This window comes from Lissotriton vulgaris, chromosome 11 (assembly GCF_964263255.1).
Source record: "Lissotriton vulgaris chromosome 11, aLisVul1.2, whole genome shotgun sequence".
Taxonomy (NCBI): domain Eukaryota; kingdom Metazoa; phylum Chordata; class Amphibia; order Caudata; family Salamandridae; genus Lissotriton; species Lissotriton vulgaris.
Window position 1 is genome coordinate 795,510,024 of NC_141699.1, and position 18,348 is coordinate 795,528,371.

The 18,348-nt window shown below is 41.9% G+C and overlaps 1 protein-coding gene across 3 annotated transcripts in view; it reads right to left on the reverse strand.

The window, feature by feature from the left end:
• DZIP1L (DAZ interacting zinc finger protein 1 like) overlaps window positions 1-18,348 on the reverse strand; it is a 764,020-nt gene that overhangs the window by 299,659 nt on the left and 446,013 nt on the right. For all 3 annotated transcript variants that reach the window (XM_086943917.1, XM_086943918.1, XM_086943919.1), the window contains one exon: window positions 7,639-7,669. In XM_086943917.1, the coding sequence (XP_086800043.1) occupies window positions 7,639-7,669 (31 nt within the window). The remainder of the gene's footprint in view (window positions 1-7,638; window positions 7,670-18,348) is intronic.

Consider the following 18,348-nt stretch of genomic DNA (forward strand, 5'->3'; position numbering starts at 1 on the left):
CAAATAGGTACAAATAGGTCTGCAAACAGGTCTTCCTCAGTCAAAGTAAAAAGTGAGAATGAGGAAAAAAGGTGGGGGCTTTCATCTTTTGGAAAACAAAACTGTCCTGAACCAATGAAAAGTGTTATTTTCAGGTCACATGACACTGGCTTTATCATTTGGAAACCAAAACTGTCCTGAACCAATGAAAAGTGTTATTTTCAGGTCACATGACACTGGCTTTATCATTTGGAAACCAAAACTGTCCTGAACCAATGAAAAGTGTTATTTTCAGGTCACATGACCCGACGCGCTTACGCTATGCGCCCCGGGGTGCGCACGGGGGCGCTTACGTAGCGCGATCGTATGCGCTCGAGTGCTTCCGGGTGTGCTTACACCGTGCGTATCACGCGGACGCGGCTACGAGATACGTCTCCATGATGTTTTCGTTCGCGGCAATAGCGCTAACGGGACGCTCACCGGTACGCGCACCAGGGCGCGCCGCAAGACTGCGCTTACCGGTACACTCACCGGTACGCGCGCCGGGAGCACTCCAGGGCAAAAAAACAAACAAAAATAAAACGAACAATATACATAAAGAAAATAGTATTACATAAATATACAATATAGGATTCATTTAAAAAAATATTACATTTCATAGCTATAGAAATTTGCTATTAAAAAACTTTGAAATTCACTGAAAAAAACATAGGTTTGAGGCCCTATATATAGTTAGGAATTAGCATTTAAAAAACCTATGAAATTCACTGAAAAAAACATAGGTTTCACACCAGTTATAGTTAGGAATTAGCATTTAAAAAACCTTTGAAATTCACTGAAAAAACCATAGGTTTCACACCAGTTATAGTTAGGAATTAGCATTTAAAAAACCTATTAAATTCACTGAAAAAACCATAGGTTTCACACCAGTTATAGTTAGCTGGAAATTTTACTGACATAAAACCATTGAAATTCCCACGTTATAGTTAGTTGGACTCACTATAACTTGCGTGCCTGCAATGCACTGCTAATGACGTCACATATTACATCACTCATGACATGGTCAGTAACATCACTCATGACATCACTGATGACACCATCCTTGTGAGAGTGACAGACCTTATTTCAGTGTAATGTAACCCTTGAAACACATATTCAAAAATAGAAACTAACATTTTCAAAAAACATGGAGATACCCATACCAGTTACAACAACCAATTCAGTAATTCCAGCATCTATATACACATCCACTCATTCACCAACAGTTCTTTATAGTCACTCATACATATACTCACTCATCATATGTAGTGATACACCTATACATCCTGTTACACACCGACAGTCATCCAAAAGTTACTCACACATGCAAATAAACTATTGAACATCCATTTATTTGCATATACAAATATACACACACTACCACCTTACTTCTAAGGAAACTTACACATACTTACTCTCTTAAACAATCACTTATAGAAACACATACTTATTTAAACAGGAACTCTTACAATCTCTCACTCTCACATATACTCACTTATATACATCAATACTCACATATACTAGATTAAAACATATGTTGTTACTAATAAAAACACTAGTGAGACAGTCATTCACTCACTAACACACACATATACACACTCATCCACCAATACAGTCCTGCACATATGCTGTCTTCAAAACACATACAGTGAGTCAGTCACCAACCCATGCAGCCACTTATACACAAAGTGAAACACGGATACATATATTTAAATATTTAAAAATTACTCGCTAATATATGTATTCACAAAGATACACTTAATAAGCAAGTTAACCAATCATTTTTTTTTTTTAAAACATCCATTTGCACACTTATTTAACCATTTATTCTTCCATCGACCTTTACAAATACATATATAAAACATATTTATTTTTCAGAAAGACACCCATTCACTGGATGGTGTCATCAGTGATGTCATGAGTGATGTCACTGACCATGTCATGAGTGATGTAATATGTGACGTCATCAGCAGTGCATTGCAGGCGTGCAAGTTATAGTGAGTCCAACTAACTATAACGTGGGAATTTCAATGGTTTTATGTCAGTAAAATTTCCAGCTAACTATAACTGGTGTGAAACCTATGTTTTTTTCAGTGAATTTAATAGGTTTTTTAAATGCTAATTTATAACTATAACTGGTGTGAAACCTATGGTTTTTTCAGTGAATATATATATATATATATATATATATATATATATATATATATATATATATATATATTCACTGAAAAAACCATAGGTTATAGACCATATATAGTTAGGAATTCGCATTTACAAAACCTTATTTTACTCACACAAAACCATTGAAATTCCATATATAGTTAGTTGCACTAACTATATATCGCGCACCCGCAATCCACTGCTGATGATGTCACATATTACATCATTCATGACATGGTCAGTGACATCACTGATGACATCACTGATGACATCTCAAATGACATCACTGATGACATCTCAAATGACATCACTGATGACATCACTGATGACATCTCATTTGACATTACTGATCACATCACTGATGATATCATTCATGTGATAATACGATGAACCTCTTCAGACTCTAATATAACCTTAGATACAATCAGTGTAAACAGACACTCACAGACTGTCACTCATCCATGGAGTTACTCACACACCTAGTCAGTCATGCAAAGAATCAATCACACCTCCATTTCCTCAACTATACAGTTATACAAACTTTACTTATTCAAACATATACTAACACATATTTACTCTCTTATACAATCCCTGATACAAGTTCACAATGATCCATACAGCCACTCACACATTCACTGGCTCTTATGCACAGTTATTTATATATGTCAACTCTCACATGTACTGTGTTTTACATATGTACTTACTTTGACATGTAGCACTGAGATATCCATTCACTCACCAATACACTCATGCACACAGTCAACCGCCCATACAGCTGTTTCCACATGCACTTTTGAAACCATACATCTAGTGAATCAACTAATCACACATCTATGCACAGAGTCATACACCTCCCAGCCACCCACACACACACTCAGTCTCCCATACAAATACTTGGGCAACCAATCAATAACCCATATAGTTACTCATATAGCTACTTATCAACACATGCAACAGTTTACAGAACAACAGACATAATGATGCACAAATTAAGACAGTTTAGTCACTAACCCATGCACTCAGTGAGACACATTTAATCACTCACTCATACAGTCAGTCATGCACCTACTAAATCCTTCATCCAGACACTTATACATCCACTCATTCTTCAATATGTAAGACATATTTTATCTTTACAGAAACATACAGTCACTGGATGTTGTCATCAGTGATGTCTTTTGAGATGTCATCAGTGATGTCATCAGTGATGTCATTTGAGATGTCATCAGTGATGTCATCAGTGATGTCACTGACCATGTCATGAATGATGTAATATGTGACATCATCAGCAGTGGATTGCGGGTGCGCGATATATAGTTAGTGCAACTAACTATATATGGAATTTCAATGGTTTTGTGTGAGTAAAATAAGGTTTTGTAAATGCGAATTCCTAACTATATATGGTCTATAACCTATGGTTTTTTCAGTGAATTTTCAAGGTTTTGTAAATGCTAATTCCTAACTATATATGGTCTATAACCTATGGTTTTTTCAGTGAATTTTCAAGGTTTTGTAAATGCTAATTCCTAACTATATATGGTCTATAACCTATGGTTTTTTCAGTGAATTTTCAAGGTTTTGTAAATGCTAATTCCTAACTATATATGGTCTATAACCTATGGTTTTTTCAGTGAATATATATATATATACATACATATATAAACATATATCATCTGTATATCTATATAAATACAAACATAAATGCATGCATACATATACTTATATGCATACAGATGCATGTTATTTACATGAAAGTTGAAAAAACACTAATAAAAGCAAAGCTAAAAAGCCACCTCATTACAAACAGAATGGCTTTAACTTAAACGAGGGCGAGATCTATTGCATTTTCAATGCTTGTTTACTTTGGTTCCATCAAGAAGGCATTCAGATGTGTCACACATTTGCCATAAATTCTGAATGTTAGCACTCTAGTTGCACATTAGATCACTGTAGTAAAGCTACTGCTCACCAGGGACGTCTGCTGCTGGTATTCAAAGTGCATGTTTCAGACTGCATGTCAGAATTTTTTTAATGAAATTGAAGAGGGTTTGAGAAGTCACTCAAAATGTGCCCTAATTTTTCTTTCTGCAGCACTAATCATAATTCATATGTCAAAATATACCCCCTCATTTTGTTCCTTTTTAAATTAAATGTTTTAAGAGTTACCACTTTATTCCAATCAAGATGGCTTCAGGTGTGCCATACCTTTGTAATAAGTAGGACTGTTAGCGCTCTAGTTGTTCTTTAGAACACTCTGGGACATTCTGTCATTGGGCTATACTTGGGCTACATCTGGGTGATATTTGGGCTACATTTGGGCTCTTTTGTCTCTGGTGGCCATTTTGGGAGACTGCATGTCAGAATTTTTTAATGAAATAGAAGAGGATTTGAAAAGTCACTCAAAATGTGCCCTAATTTTTCTTTCTGCAGCACTAATAATACCTTCTATTGCATAATATACCCCCTCATTTTGTTCCTTTTTAAATTAAATGTTTTAAGAGTTACCACTTTATTCCCATCACGATGGCTCCAGGTGTGCTATACCTTTGTAATAAGTAGGACTGTTAGCGCTCTAGTTGTTCTTTAGAACACTCTGGGTCATTCTGTCATTGGGCTATACTTGGGCTACATCTGGGTGATATTTGGGCTACATTTGGGCTCTTTTGTCTCTGGTGGCCATTTTGGGAGACTGCATGTCAGAATGTTTTAATGAAATAGAAAAGGATTTGAGAAGTCACTCAAAATGTGCCCTAATTTTTCATTCTGCAGCACTAATCATACTTTCTATGGCAAAATATACCCCCTCATGTTGTTTCTTTTTAAATTAAATGTTTTAAGAGTTACCACTTTATTCCAATCAAGATGGCTTCAGGTGTGCCATACCTTTGTAATAAGTAGGACTGTTAGCGCTCTAGTTGTTCTTTAGAACACTCTAGGAGGCTGCAGTAGAACACAAAGGAATCAACTGACAGTCTCTGTCCTTGTTGGATGTACATGTTTTACTGAGAATGTCAGACTTCATTTTCACATGACTGAGAAAGATAATGTGAATTTACAGAAAATATGCTTTCAGTTTAGCTTATAGATCCCCTTCCAAACCACTGTGGGAAAATCATGAGATATTAGTTTTCTTTCAAACAATATTCATGATATCACAGCAGAAGGTTTTTTCACATGGTAAAATCACCTTAGAACCCACCACAATTCCTAAAACGAGTATGGTACCATCAACAAATGATTTATAATGTAACTAAAGTCCTAAAACCCTCTATTAACTACAATGATTTTTAATGAGGTGCTATCATGTATATTGGTCCCAAGATGGCTGCCAACACTTCTTGGATGAAGTGCTGACAGCCAATCAGATCAGATGTGTGGTTAGGCTCCGCCCAGATATATATCTTTTTTTGAACCTAAATTACTCAAAATCCACTGGAGCACATATATTGAGACCTAGCAAAGGCACATCGGGCTAACAGTCCCTACAATTTTGCCAAGTTTCGTGCAAATCCATTCAGCCGTTCGAGCTAAAAGTGAGGCCAACCGCCCTATGGAAATTAACATGGGAAAAACACGTTTTGGGACCCCCCTTTTTTCTCGGCCCCCCCTTGATGAAACCCCCCCAAATTGTCAGGGGCTGCTGAGAAACAAAATGTTCCATTTTCCTGAAAATTTCAGCCAATTCCGTCCACAAACGCCAAAGTTATTAGGCATAGAATTTTCAAAAATCCCATAGAGAAAAAATCCTAACTATATATACCTACTGGCGACCGCCAGTAGGTAATATATATATATATATATATATATATATATATATATATATATATATATATATATATATATCCCTACCCAAGCAAAAGGCAAAGGACCTAAGCATAGTTCCAATGACCTCTGGAAAACCGTTCAAATGGATAGCGACTGGTATAGAAATTCCAAAACTTCCCCCACGACACACACCAGCCCAGTTTTTTCAAACACTGAAATCTGCAATAGTGTAGTTTCCCTGGGGAGTAGGCCAGCAGCAAATCTCCTACCATAAGTTCGAACTTAACCCCTATGACAAGGGCTTGAGCATTCCAGAAGTGAAGATTTATTACTGGGTCAGTCAGATAGTACCTATTAAAGACTTGCTACAAGCGGCCTGGAATGACCCGCCCATTGCCATGGAGATGAGGGCTCTAGAACAACGTGCCACACTTATTCTACTTTATGGCCTGTGAAAAGACACCACCCTTTCCTCTCCGACACAGACCTCATTATAATGCTGACACCAAGCATTGTGATGGATAAAGTGGCACAGAGTGCCAACAGCAGAAACATCCCTGTGGGATGGGACATGGCTATGACAAGCACCACAACTCAAATGCTTCCAAACCTGGATAACATAGGTGTCTCCAAACCAGGGGATGTTTGAATGGGTAGCTATATGTGCATGTTCCACCACCTAGTAGAAACCTACGATATGCACATAAAAAAATGTTACTGATACCTGCAACTCTGCTATACATTGGAGGCATCCCTCACCCCCTTTCAGGCCCTTCGGCAGTACAATTCCTTAGAGGCGCGTGTTACACAAACTAGGATGAAAGTAAAGGAATTTCACAAATCTATTGCACACTGTTAAATAATACCCTAGACCCATTGATAGCACTAAAGGGGTAATGGAAACATAATGTAGGCACACTCGCGTAGGATTGGAGGTGAAAATGGCTCCTAGAATGCTGGCAATCTCCGTGCGACTAAGATTTATTCAACTGAAATACCTCCACAGAGTAAATTATAGTCCCAAACATTTGAGCAAAGTGAGGTAAAACCTTGACCCACATTGTCTGAGATGTAAAGCAGCCAGGGATACATTCTTTCACACAATATGGGAGTGTCCCATAATATTAAAATACGGGCATGACAATTTAGCACCATACTAACACAGGTGATGGGAAAGCTGATTATGCCAGAACCTAAATTATTGTTTCTTGGACAGATGGATGAATGGGGTGGCAGAAGGAGCACCAAGTTGAGTTTTATTGTAGCCAAGAGACATTGCACAAAAATGGAGGTCGGAGTGGGCTCCCCTTGGTGGCGAGATGGACATGTGGCATGGACTACTGCCCTACAGTGGAACAATCCGTTCATAAGTCGAGGGGGTTCCCTAAGAAGCCTAGTAAAGAAAGGAAGGCCTGGATTGAGTACTCCACAAACTAGGTATTGTGGTGAAAACAGATATGGCCCTTGTTGTCGGTAATCATGTAAAGAGAGGCGCAGTACATTATATGTACTGCTACAAAAATGTATGTTGTGAACCTTTTTTTATGCATGCAAATGTTTATCAACAGAGTTGCAAAAAAAGAAGGCATGTGAAAGGCTTCAGAGAAAGAGCCATAAATTCAACCGCTCTCTTTCTATGCCTTGTTTCCAACTATCACATGGGTAACAACAATAGGGAAACATCACTTCACTCACCTTCAGTGTTACTTTCTGCCACCTCCTTTATCTGTGGAAGTAAAGGAAACAGGTCACATACTGTAATAACTGACATTATCGGATTCTTCTTTTACCTTCAAAACAATGACTATTCAATGTTCATGAAAGGTGTCAGAGGGAAAGCAACGGGTACTACAAGGCAAGCAACTATAGCTTTTTTCAAACACCTAAATAACTTTTAAAACTTTTAATACAAATTTTGGCTTCTATAATCCAAACTCAAGAAAATAACTATTCAATTATCAACTAATCTTTAATCGGGTTATTAAAAAATCCATAAAAGCATACAAGCAGACAACATTATTCATCAAATAAAAGCATAGCATAAAACTACTATTAAGTGCAAAAGTGAACATTCAGTGCAATTTAGCACTATATGTTAATGATGCAACGCCTTAATATAAACACAAATGTGAAAAGGAAAATGCTCAAGTAGAAGATATTTCATATGAATCCTAATACCAGTAAGATAAACCAATAAACGCAAATACAATCAGTGATCGAAATTAATCTAAAAACAAAGAAAAGTTCTGCATAATTGGAGTAAGATCATTTTCCTAACATATGTACCCAATAAATAAATGTCATCATTTTATTTCCGGGTCTAGGCTGTTTCATAGCACAAGCTTTCAAAATAACTAAATGCCTTTCCCCTTCTAATTACAGGCTTAATAAAAGTGAGAATTATACAGCAAGAACGGACGTCTTTCAATTTACATAAACATTTAAAAGCCACCTAATAATGGACCAGCCTCTGTGATAGAAATGGTGGCCGCAGTACCCGTAGTCTAATGTCTTTATATAGTGTACAAATCAACATAAGATGAATGGTTGATTGGTTCGCTTTTCCATTGCAAGGGCACTTTTGTAAGTGCCCTGACCAAGCCTCTGATTTAGGAAATACAACCATATAGTGTAGTACCTGAAAGCCTAGCATAGTCAAACAGAATCTATCCTACATCTTAGTTACATGTATTCAAATATAATTGTATCCCTTGTTTCCATGGTCCCTGGCAGTATCTAGCCACTGTTGTCTTAGATCTAGCTCATAGCTCTCTCATGGCCTCCTTCTTCATAATAAAAGCTGCCCTTATTTTGTTTTGCTGTTCTGCAACGTACTTGCAGGGGATTGAATGCTTGGTTGATTGTCAAGGTCCTGAAATAAACTGCTAATATACCGCAGCCTCAGAATTTTCTAATAATGATCTAGTTTTTGACAGTCCCTAATGATCTCTCTCGTAAACGTTGTGCTCTTCTTGACCCAAATAATACACCATTCAATGTTTATATTGAGGTGGATTGAGTCTTCAATTTGCACAATGTCTAATTCTTTATGGTTAATGTATGCTGGGGGTCGAGCAAAGTACTGCAAAAAAGCCTGCACAGGAAGGAGTTCTCCTGTGACTGATTCAAATTACTACTAGCCATACCCTATACTGGGGCTCCACACAATGAAACTGGGAGGCATGTACTTTAATATATTTTCCCAATTTCTCTAATGGGTTTTGTGCCATGTTTATAGGCAAATCTGAAGACTAAATCAGAGTAAAGACCGCATTAGAGGCTCTTATAAACCTAGGATGTGTTGCTTTAAATGCTGGACCCAAAAACCCTACTGTGAAAATAATATTCCCAGATAGCTAAACGTGCACCCTTGTTCCAGCTTCTGGCCTGCCACAAAATGGCTTTTGCTCTTCTTTTTTCTCCCTCTGCAAATCCTTGTATAAATGTTGTTCAGCTTAAGATCCCTACCCTCCACATCGGAAATAAAATTAGGTAGGTAGTTATAGTTAAAACCTAGTTTCTATAGGAAAATCATGTTTTGATTTGCTAATAACTTCGTTTGACGAATCTTCGCGAAATTCTCCCAAAAAAAGTCTATCCATGTCAGCTCCTATCCTGAAAGTTTGGGGGTGACTCATCAAGCAGGGGCTGAGAAAAATAGGGGGGTGGGGGAAATAGGGGGGGTACCAAAACGCATTTTCCCCATGTTAATTTCCATAGGAAATTTTGTGACGGGCTACAGCACGAACTGCTGAACGGAATTACCCCAAATTTGGCAAAAAGTTAGTGCTTGGTTCAGAAAGCGCCCTTTTTTTTAAATGGTGTAAATCCATTCAGTAGTTGCTGAGAAATTCAAAAAATAAGAATCAAAAAATCAAGTTCCCATAGGAAACTTTAGGCAAGGCTACAACTGAAACTACTGAACGGAATTACCGCATATTTGGCAAAAAGGTAGTGCTTGGCTCAGAAAGCGACCTTTTTTTTAAATGGTGTAAATCCGTTCAGTAGTTGCTGAGAAATTCAAAAATATAAGTTTCGATATCTATGGCTGCGGTGGAGTTGCGACCCCTGCGATCCCACGAGCTGTCTTCTAATTGGCGGTCAACACTCCAAACCAGGAAGTGTTGGCAGCCATCTTGAGACTCTGTAGAACCGAGTCACAAGAAAAGAGAAAAACAAAGGTGAAAAAAAGAAAAGGGGGCAGGATCGAAACACCCTGACCTCTTAGGCCCCAGAAGGACCCCCAGGGCCAAAAAATGCCTTTTATTTTTTTTATATCGGCGAAATTTGCGCTGTGGTCGCGAATCCCACCGAAATTTTTTTTTAAAATGAAGCGCAGGCTGCCACACTTTTATTTAATTGGGGCCCCCGGGTGGGTCAGGTCCCAGGGGCGTTTGCAACAAATATATGCGGGGCTCACCACCCCCGGGGCTTGCATAACATTGTGTGCGCGAGGGCACTCGGCCGTCCCGCAGCCCCGGGGAACGCCACCCACGAGGCTTCCTTTTTAATGTGTTGGGGGTCCAAGCCCAAGGGACTGCCACCCCAGGGCTTTTATACATTTTTCGTGGGGGCACACGCCCCCCCGCTGACCCTAGGACCGCCACCCCTGGGCCTTTTTAAAAAACCTGTGGGGGGGGCACAAGCCCCCACACGCCCCGGGGACCGCCACCAACCCGGGGCACTAAAATGCAAATGCAGGGGTCCGTTACGGACCCCCGAGCTCCGGGGACCACCACCTCCCTAGGGCTTCAATCACATTGAGAGGAGGGCCGCGCTTCATTTAATTGAGGCCCCCGGGTGGGCCAGGTCCCGAGGGCCTTCGCAGAAAATATATGCGGCCCCAGCAGCCCCGGGGACTGTCACCTCCCGGGGGTTTGCTTAACATTATGTGCGGGAGGGTACTCGGCCCTCCCGCAACCCCTGGGACTGCCACCCTCGGGGCTTCTTTTTTAATGTGTGGGGGAGCCTCCACGGCCCACCCAAGCCCCAGGGACCGCCACCCCGGGGCTTTTATTAATTATTTGCGGGGGCACACGGACCCCCTGCTGCACTGGGGACCGCCACCCATCCGGTCTTTAAAAAACAACCTGTGTGGGGGGCTCGAGCCCCCCCAACACGCCCGGGGAACGCCTCCTCCCGGGGCACTAAAATGCAAATGCAGTGGTCCGTTACGCACCTCCGTGCCCCGGGGACCACCAGGTTTCCTGCTCTCGCTTACAAAATCCAAACCAGATTGCTTTCCCACAAGTGGAGCTGCATGTTAGCAGCTCCACTTGTGGAAAAGCAATGCTGGCTCCCGCAGGAGGCGGGGAGCCAATGGAACCGTGGGGGCGTTGGGGCATCCCCCGCGGTCCCCTACGGAAAGGGTCGGCCCGGGGGGGGGGGGGGGGGGGCGGAGGGGGCACGCGTCGCCCTTCAATCAATCAAATAAAAAAAATAAAAAATGAGGCACAGCCCTGGGGGATAGGGTCCCCGGGGCCACTTGAGGCCTAAGGAGGGGGGCCACGTTGCTCCCCTCCAAAGCAAAATATGGTCATGCCCAGGGGGATTGGGTCAACGGTGCCAAAATTGGCCTCTGGAGAGGGGCCGCGCGGCCCTCTTCCCATTTTTTTTTTTAAGCAGGCCCTGACGGATGGGATCCCCAGGGCCACAATTAATGTATAAGGAGGGAGGCCACACAGCCCCCCTTGTAAAATAAAATAAAAAATCCCAACTGCAGCACTCAGCAAACGCGCCCCCGGGGCGTTGTAAGTGGTGGAATTAATTTACCTTCAATACTGAGGGTCCTTGGGGGCCACTAGCCCAATAGGTACCTCCATTATGCGCCAGGGAGCTGCGTTGCCAAGAGGTGTTCAGAGGCCACGCCCTTTTTTACACCTCTCTGCCACGCACTCTGTTGCGCTTACTGGAGATAACTGGTGGGCTAATTGGACCCCAGGGACCCTCAGGATTTAAGGGGACTTAATCCCCCAACTAAAAGCGAGTCATGTGGTGCCTTTACACAGTGGTGAAGGGAGGGGCGGGACTGATGTGACGGTAATTTGTGCAACCTCAGTGCGCTCCCCCGCCAGAGACGAAGGGGACGCAGTGGTAGCAGTGTTTGGGTCTTGGCAGTCAGCAGGAATGGCAGCCCGGCTCCACTGAACTACCCAGGATGACAGTCGAGCGCAGGATCAGCTACAGCCCGCGCCAGCCAGCGGGTCAAGTTTCCAACGCACTCACCGCGTCTGAGCTTCTGAGGCAGCCTGAAGTGCGTGCCCGCGCCGGTGAGCTGTCAGTATTATGCATAGCCTCCTCTCACATTCGGGGACACATCTCACCCCTGCTGCACACACTCTTGCGAATTCCAATACCGCAGCAGGTTTTGTGACACTCGGCCCGATATGTAAATAAGTCAGTCCGGCGAGTAAGTCTCTGGACACGCTGATGTTTTTGCTTACTGTGATTCCGGCGCTGCCATTTTAGCAGTGGCCCAGCGCTCCTGGGTCCAGTCAGGTGGCCAGAAGCATCCTGTAAATCTCATCTGGTCCTGTTTCCCAGCTTCGTGCTGCAGCACAGAGGTGTCAGGAATGCCGCAATACAGTTTGGGGTGGAGATATCCGTGAGGGAGCAGGATGGTGAAAGGATAGTTGAAACGGCCGGCGGTGCTTCACTACAGTGCGGCCATCTTGCTGTGGGCCCTCTAGAGCCCCCCGCAAAATCTACATTTATTCGCTCTCTCCACCAGCAGCCATGATGCGTTTAATCCCCTGCAGGACTTGCTTACATAATGCGCTTCACGGTGAGAGATTAGTTTAAATACCATTTTTTTTAACAAGTGCAAGCTTTTTCTCTTTTTTTCTTAAAGTGGCATGTGCATTCATAGATAGCGACAACAGAGTAAAAGTGTTATCCGGCATTCATCGGTTTATGGAAATTACATAAAGGTATAAATACCCAAAATTGATACATTAAAAAATATTATTTAAATAATCAACCGTTAAAACCATAAAATGCCTAAGAGCCTAAACAGTTTTCATTTTGCTGTATTAAAAGCAATAAAAGACTCAAATGAAACATCCGATATGTAAAATTTGATATGTCCTTTGATTTGGCCCACCTGACAAATTTATCATGGTTTGAATACCCAGATGTAAATTGCTGACCTAAAGTGCTTGTGCAAATACAGTACTGTTGGTATAACCCTGTTGTCTGACTATGATAAACCAAAGTGTTTAGTGCAAAATAATCAAAAAGTGCTAAATGCTAAAAATTAACCTTTAATGTAAATGTATAAAAACCTTCTATTTATATGTGTAAATTATTAAAATCATTGGGGGTCGCCTGGCAGTCTGTCTTTTACTTAAATAGTGTCATGTTGATCATAAGTGGCTGCCACCTACGTATGACTTTCTTGTCCCAGTTGCCATTTAAATACACATATACAATTCCTCCTTGGCGTTCAGGCCCCGTGGTTGTCTGGAATCGAAATTTAAAATATATCATGTCTCCAAACATCTGAAAGCTTTCTCCCTGTTACCTCCTCTCTTATTAGGTGGATAAGTGTCTACCAGGTAATACTTTAATCCCTTGGGGTCTGCATTGTGCAACTCGCCAAAGTGACAGGCCACAGGATAGGCTGAGTCTTGGTTCTTAATAGATCTTATGTGCTGGAGCACTCTTTTATGTCCCTGCAGGACAGTGCTTCCAACATAGCAGAGGCCACAGGGGCATTTCAGCACAGACTACAAAAACTGAATTCCATGTTAAGGCTTCCTTGATTTGACTTTCTAGGTCACAAAATGGTGTCTTGCAGGAGGTTTTATTTACACCAAATTGACACGCCTTACACGTCTTACATAAAAAAAAGCCCATTCTTTGTGATAGCCATGTGCCAGAAGGTTGGCTACCTGGATCATTTTGAACAAGTGCATCCTTCATAGAAGGTGCCCAGCTGTAGGTAATGGTGGCTCTTCACTACTAGATCACCTATTACTCCTGATTATGTTTTTTATTGCCTTTTCTTGTCTATTATAACTCAGGATGAATCTAAACGTGTCTGTTTCCTATGTTCTATTATCTTTTAACAATGGTGGTTTGTTTAGCAAAGTTACTCTATCAACCATATCGCTTTTTTTGATGGCTTTATCAATGCATTTATTTGAGTATCCTCTTGCTAAAAACCGATGTTTGCTGGCCAGCTTTTAAATCATCTTTTCGGGTACAGATACCCTTCAGCCGAAGCATCTCTCCAAAGGGTATACTTTGTAATAAGTGTTGAGGGTGAGAACTCCCTGCATGCAACACTGAGTTGCCAGCTGTTAATTTTGTATGCAATCTAGTTTCCATCTTCCCATCCCTGATTAGTACCTGGGCATCTAAGAAATTGATAGACGGTGAACTGATAGAAGCTGTGAAGTGCAAATTCAAATTGTTGATGTTAATCATTTCTATAAACCTTTCAGCTTCTGATTTTGTACCCTGCCAAATTGAGAATAGATCATCTATATATCTCAGAAACAGTCTGATGTTATTTCTGACGTATGTGGCGTGTTCTTTGTGTAGGGCCAGCTCCTCCCACCAGCCCATGTGTAAACAGGCATAGCTGGGGGAAAAGCTGGCCCCCATCGCCAACCCTCGTTGTAGTTGGTACAGGGTGTTTTGGAATAGGAAAATATTATTGCATAAGCAAAACTTTACCAAATTGCAAAGCATTTTGCTATGTTGTAGGCACTCAACTGGTCTTATATATATGTACATAAAGAAGGATACAAGAATGCCCTCCCTAATTCTTTTTGTTAGACAGAATTTTTCCGTGCCTTCCCCATTCTTCTCAAAGCATACTCTTGCTGTACAGCTGAGAGAGGTGGCAAACAATATCTTCTGGTGCTCCCAAGTCCTTTAGGATCTGCTTCAATTTGGCATACTTTACTACATTAAAGGTGCCCCTGTCATGCCCTAGTATACTTACTGAGAATTAGATTGAGGTTAATGAATACACCCACCCACCACCAGTGCAGATATATTTTCTGAAGCCATATTGTGAATCTGTTAAAATACAACCTGCCTAAGATCACTCTTCCCATTGTTTTAACGATTAGTCTAGTCTAGTAAAAATGTCGGCAGTAGCTCCTTGCGTCACCCCAGTCCCTTTTCCTAAAAGTAGGTACCATGTCGAAGGGACACATCCCTTTGCTGCTACATTAAAAACTTGGGTTACAATAGGCATCCCTAATGGTATATGAGACTTGAAGGCATCCACTGGAACCCCATCAGGGCCTGACTACTTTCCAAGAGCACTGTTTTCTAAGGCCATAGTTATTTCTTCTAAGCTGATCTCCTTTAGGGGTAAGAATGATGTAGGTGGCTGGGTGCTGACTAAGGTTGCACCAAGTTCTATATTATCTAGATTAAAAATCCCTCCAAAGGGTCTAATCCAGGCTCCTGAAGCAACAGAGGCCTCTCAAGTTGGCTAAGCGTTATCTTTTAAGAAGTAGGCATTTATAGTTTTCCAAAATAATAATGGAGTCACCCGTTCCAGCTGCACGTTCAAGATCTTCATAAGGCCTGTTCTAAGAGTTCTTTCTTCCCTACAATTAGAGCTATCTTACAAGCCCTTCTTAACTGCTTAATCTCCTCTTTATCCTTTGGGAATTTTTGTAAAGCTCGCCTTAGGTTCTGATTGGCTCTAGTGCAATGTTTGTCAAACCACCAATGAGCTTTACTAGTACTATAAAGTTCCTTACAGGGTGCTCTCAAATTATCTGCAATTGCCACAGTGATTTTTTGGAATGCCGTTAGCAGGGAATTATCATTTAGCTCCCAGTCAGTACATATGATAAACGCTTCTTGATTTTACCTGATTACATTTTCTAGAAGCCTGACATCACCGATGTCTGTCCACTTCAAACTAAAGCAGGCTCTGCCCGCTGTCTCAATCAGTGATACTAAGTTACAACTTCCTGAATGCAAATAATATTAAATGTAAGGCTAAGCACTGAATAGTCACTAAGGGTAGATGGTTCTATCTGAAGGTATTTAACCCAGTTCAAGACATTTATGGAGACTATAATATGATCAATTACAGAGAAGTGGCCGTTATTGTGAATATTGGTAGTGGAGCGCTTAACCCCTCCCGATCCTGTTCCATCAGCCCCATGTTTTAACTGTGCAAGTCTTCATTTAAAGATTCACCATAGCGATCATGTGGGAAGTACAACAAATCTTTCCCAAAGCAATTGTGATTACCAAACATTACAATATTTACATTTATTCATTTTAAAGTCCCCAGCCCATAAATACATAATATCTTCCGAATTGCTCCAGGTCCTTTCTTAGATTCACCAAAACTGTACTTCGTGTGTTATTAAAAACATTAATATAAAAATTAATCAAAATCGCATCATATTTATGGACATTAAGTAAATGCGCCATTTGATAACATGGGGAACTAGTGAAGGATTTCTTAACGTCAACAGGGGCAAGTGTTGAAATTAGCATCACTAAGCCTCCTTTTGCTCTACCGGAGCCTGAATGGAAAGCAGGGGTAAGCATTGATGGAAGCTTTCCATAAGCCAGTTTTCTTGCACATATTAAGTACACACACATTTAAATTCTTAGCCAATTATCATTACCCAATTTATCCCTTACTCATGCAACATTCCTTGATTTAAATACCAAAGATGAGTGAGTTGGTTTGGTGGCTTTCACCGGATTCCTCCCTTCACTTTGTTGACTATCGAATGTATCAGGGACCTTCGAGCAGGAGCCTGGTTCTATAAAATACTCATGTCAATCATGCTCATTGAAACCAGAAAAGGGGCAACTCTATTTGTCATGGTAGGTGCAGGTGAATGGTGGCCACCCTGAGATTGGGTTACTACTCGCCCAAGCCCTAATGGCTGACAAACATAAAGAGAGCCATACTCTTCGGAAATCGAAACTCTGGGCTAGTATGAGTGTTTGGTCTTTAAAAGTCTCAACTAGAGACTTAGGAACCTGTGTATTCTTGATCTGTCAGGCTGGAGACTAAGCCTCTTGGGGTCGATCCTTGTCCTTAGCTTTCTGTACCACTGCCTCCACGTTTTGCCCCAGTAAATTTGTTAGCGCTGTGATCCACGCTGCAATGGCGTCAAGGCGAGCAAGAAGGGGAAAGAGCTCCAGCTTTATTAATTTCTTAAATTTATCAAAACATCTATCTGCAAAAAGATCAAAAATATGCTGGTTGACTAGAGATGGTTCCATACCTCCTAAATCAGGTAAAGGCAAAGAAGGGGACGCCAGATTCAGACTCGCATTTTTAGGCCCTTTTTATTAGGTTTCGCCTGGCGTTCACTGCGCAGCAGTGTCGCGCAGGCGTAATCTTTTGATCTTCAGTACGGGGCTTTAACCCGCCTCTCTCTTCCATTGGCTAGCTACATAAATGAGGCTAGCCATTGGAAGAGAGATGTGCCAGTAAATGTTGGAGCAGATTCGTGGGCGTTCCGGTGTGTTTTTTTAGCTCCGCCCCTTTTTTGTACGTCATGCAGCGGTGGGCGGTATTTTTTTTTTCCGCCATGTTTTGGTCTTTTTGAAAGTGTCTTTTGCAGGAGTGGGCTGCGCGATTTAAGTTGCCGGGATGTATTTCTCTATTTGCGAGCCGTGGCTGTTGTCTTCGTGTCCTGTACCGTCATGCGTGGCTGTTGTCTTTGTGTCCTGTACCGTCGTGTGTGGTGATCTCACGGGTTTTGGGTCCTGGCGCAAGCAGGGTATGTAATCATCTGCATCCGCTGGGATCCCGTTGTTGGTCTCCCAGCCAAGGCTGGCCAGCAGCTCGCTATTTTCGTCTGCTGCTGGTTGTCGTGTTAAGTCGTGGGAGAAGTGTAGCCGTCCCCCGACCTGGCGGCCCACGTGCGCGGGGATTCTGGTGGTGAAGCAGCTGCATCCTCCCAGACCCCTCACCTTCGTCGAATTGTGGAGCGGTATTGTAGTTACGGGTGGTGAATTTAGGGCTATTCACTCCCCCCTCGAGCTCGTTCCATCTGCAGTGCTGGGAGGAGGGGCTCAGGCAGTCCGTTTGCAGCAAGGAGATACAATATGCAATTAGATGGCTATCTGTCCCACATCGCAGGGTGACCAAGCTAGACACAAATGCTCATAGCGGATGGCGGAGAGCAGCTTGATTACTGTACCGGTCACCGAACATGGCAGCCATGTTGAGCGCCACCCTTCCCATTCCTCCCCTAGTGCATATCCAGACATGCTATTTGCATTTTTTACTGTGCTCATAAAGAACGTCTGTCGAACGGTGTGTGGTGTGTAACTTTCCCCTCTCGCCATGCATTGAAAACGGGCATGTTTCGACCCCCCCCCCACGCTGCAAGCGTTCACCCCTGCCAACTCGGCATTCGAGCAGAGGAAATGGGTAAGGAGCTGTCATTTATT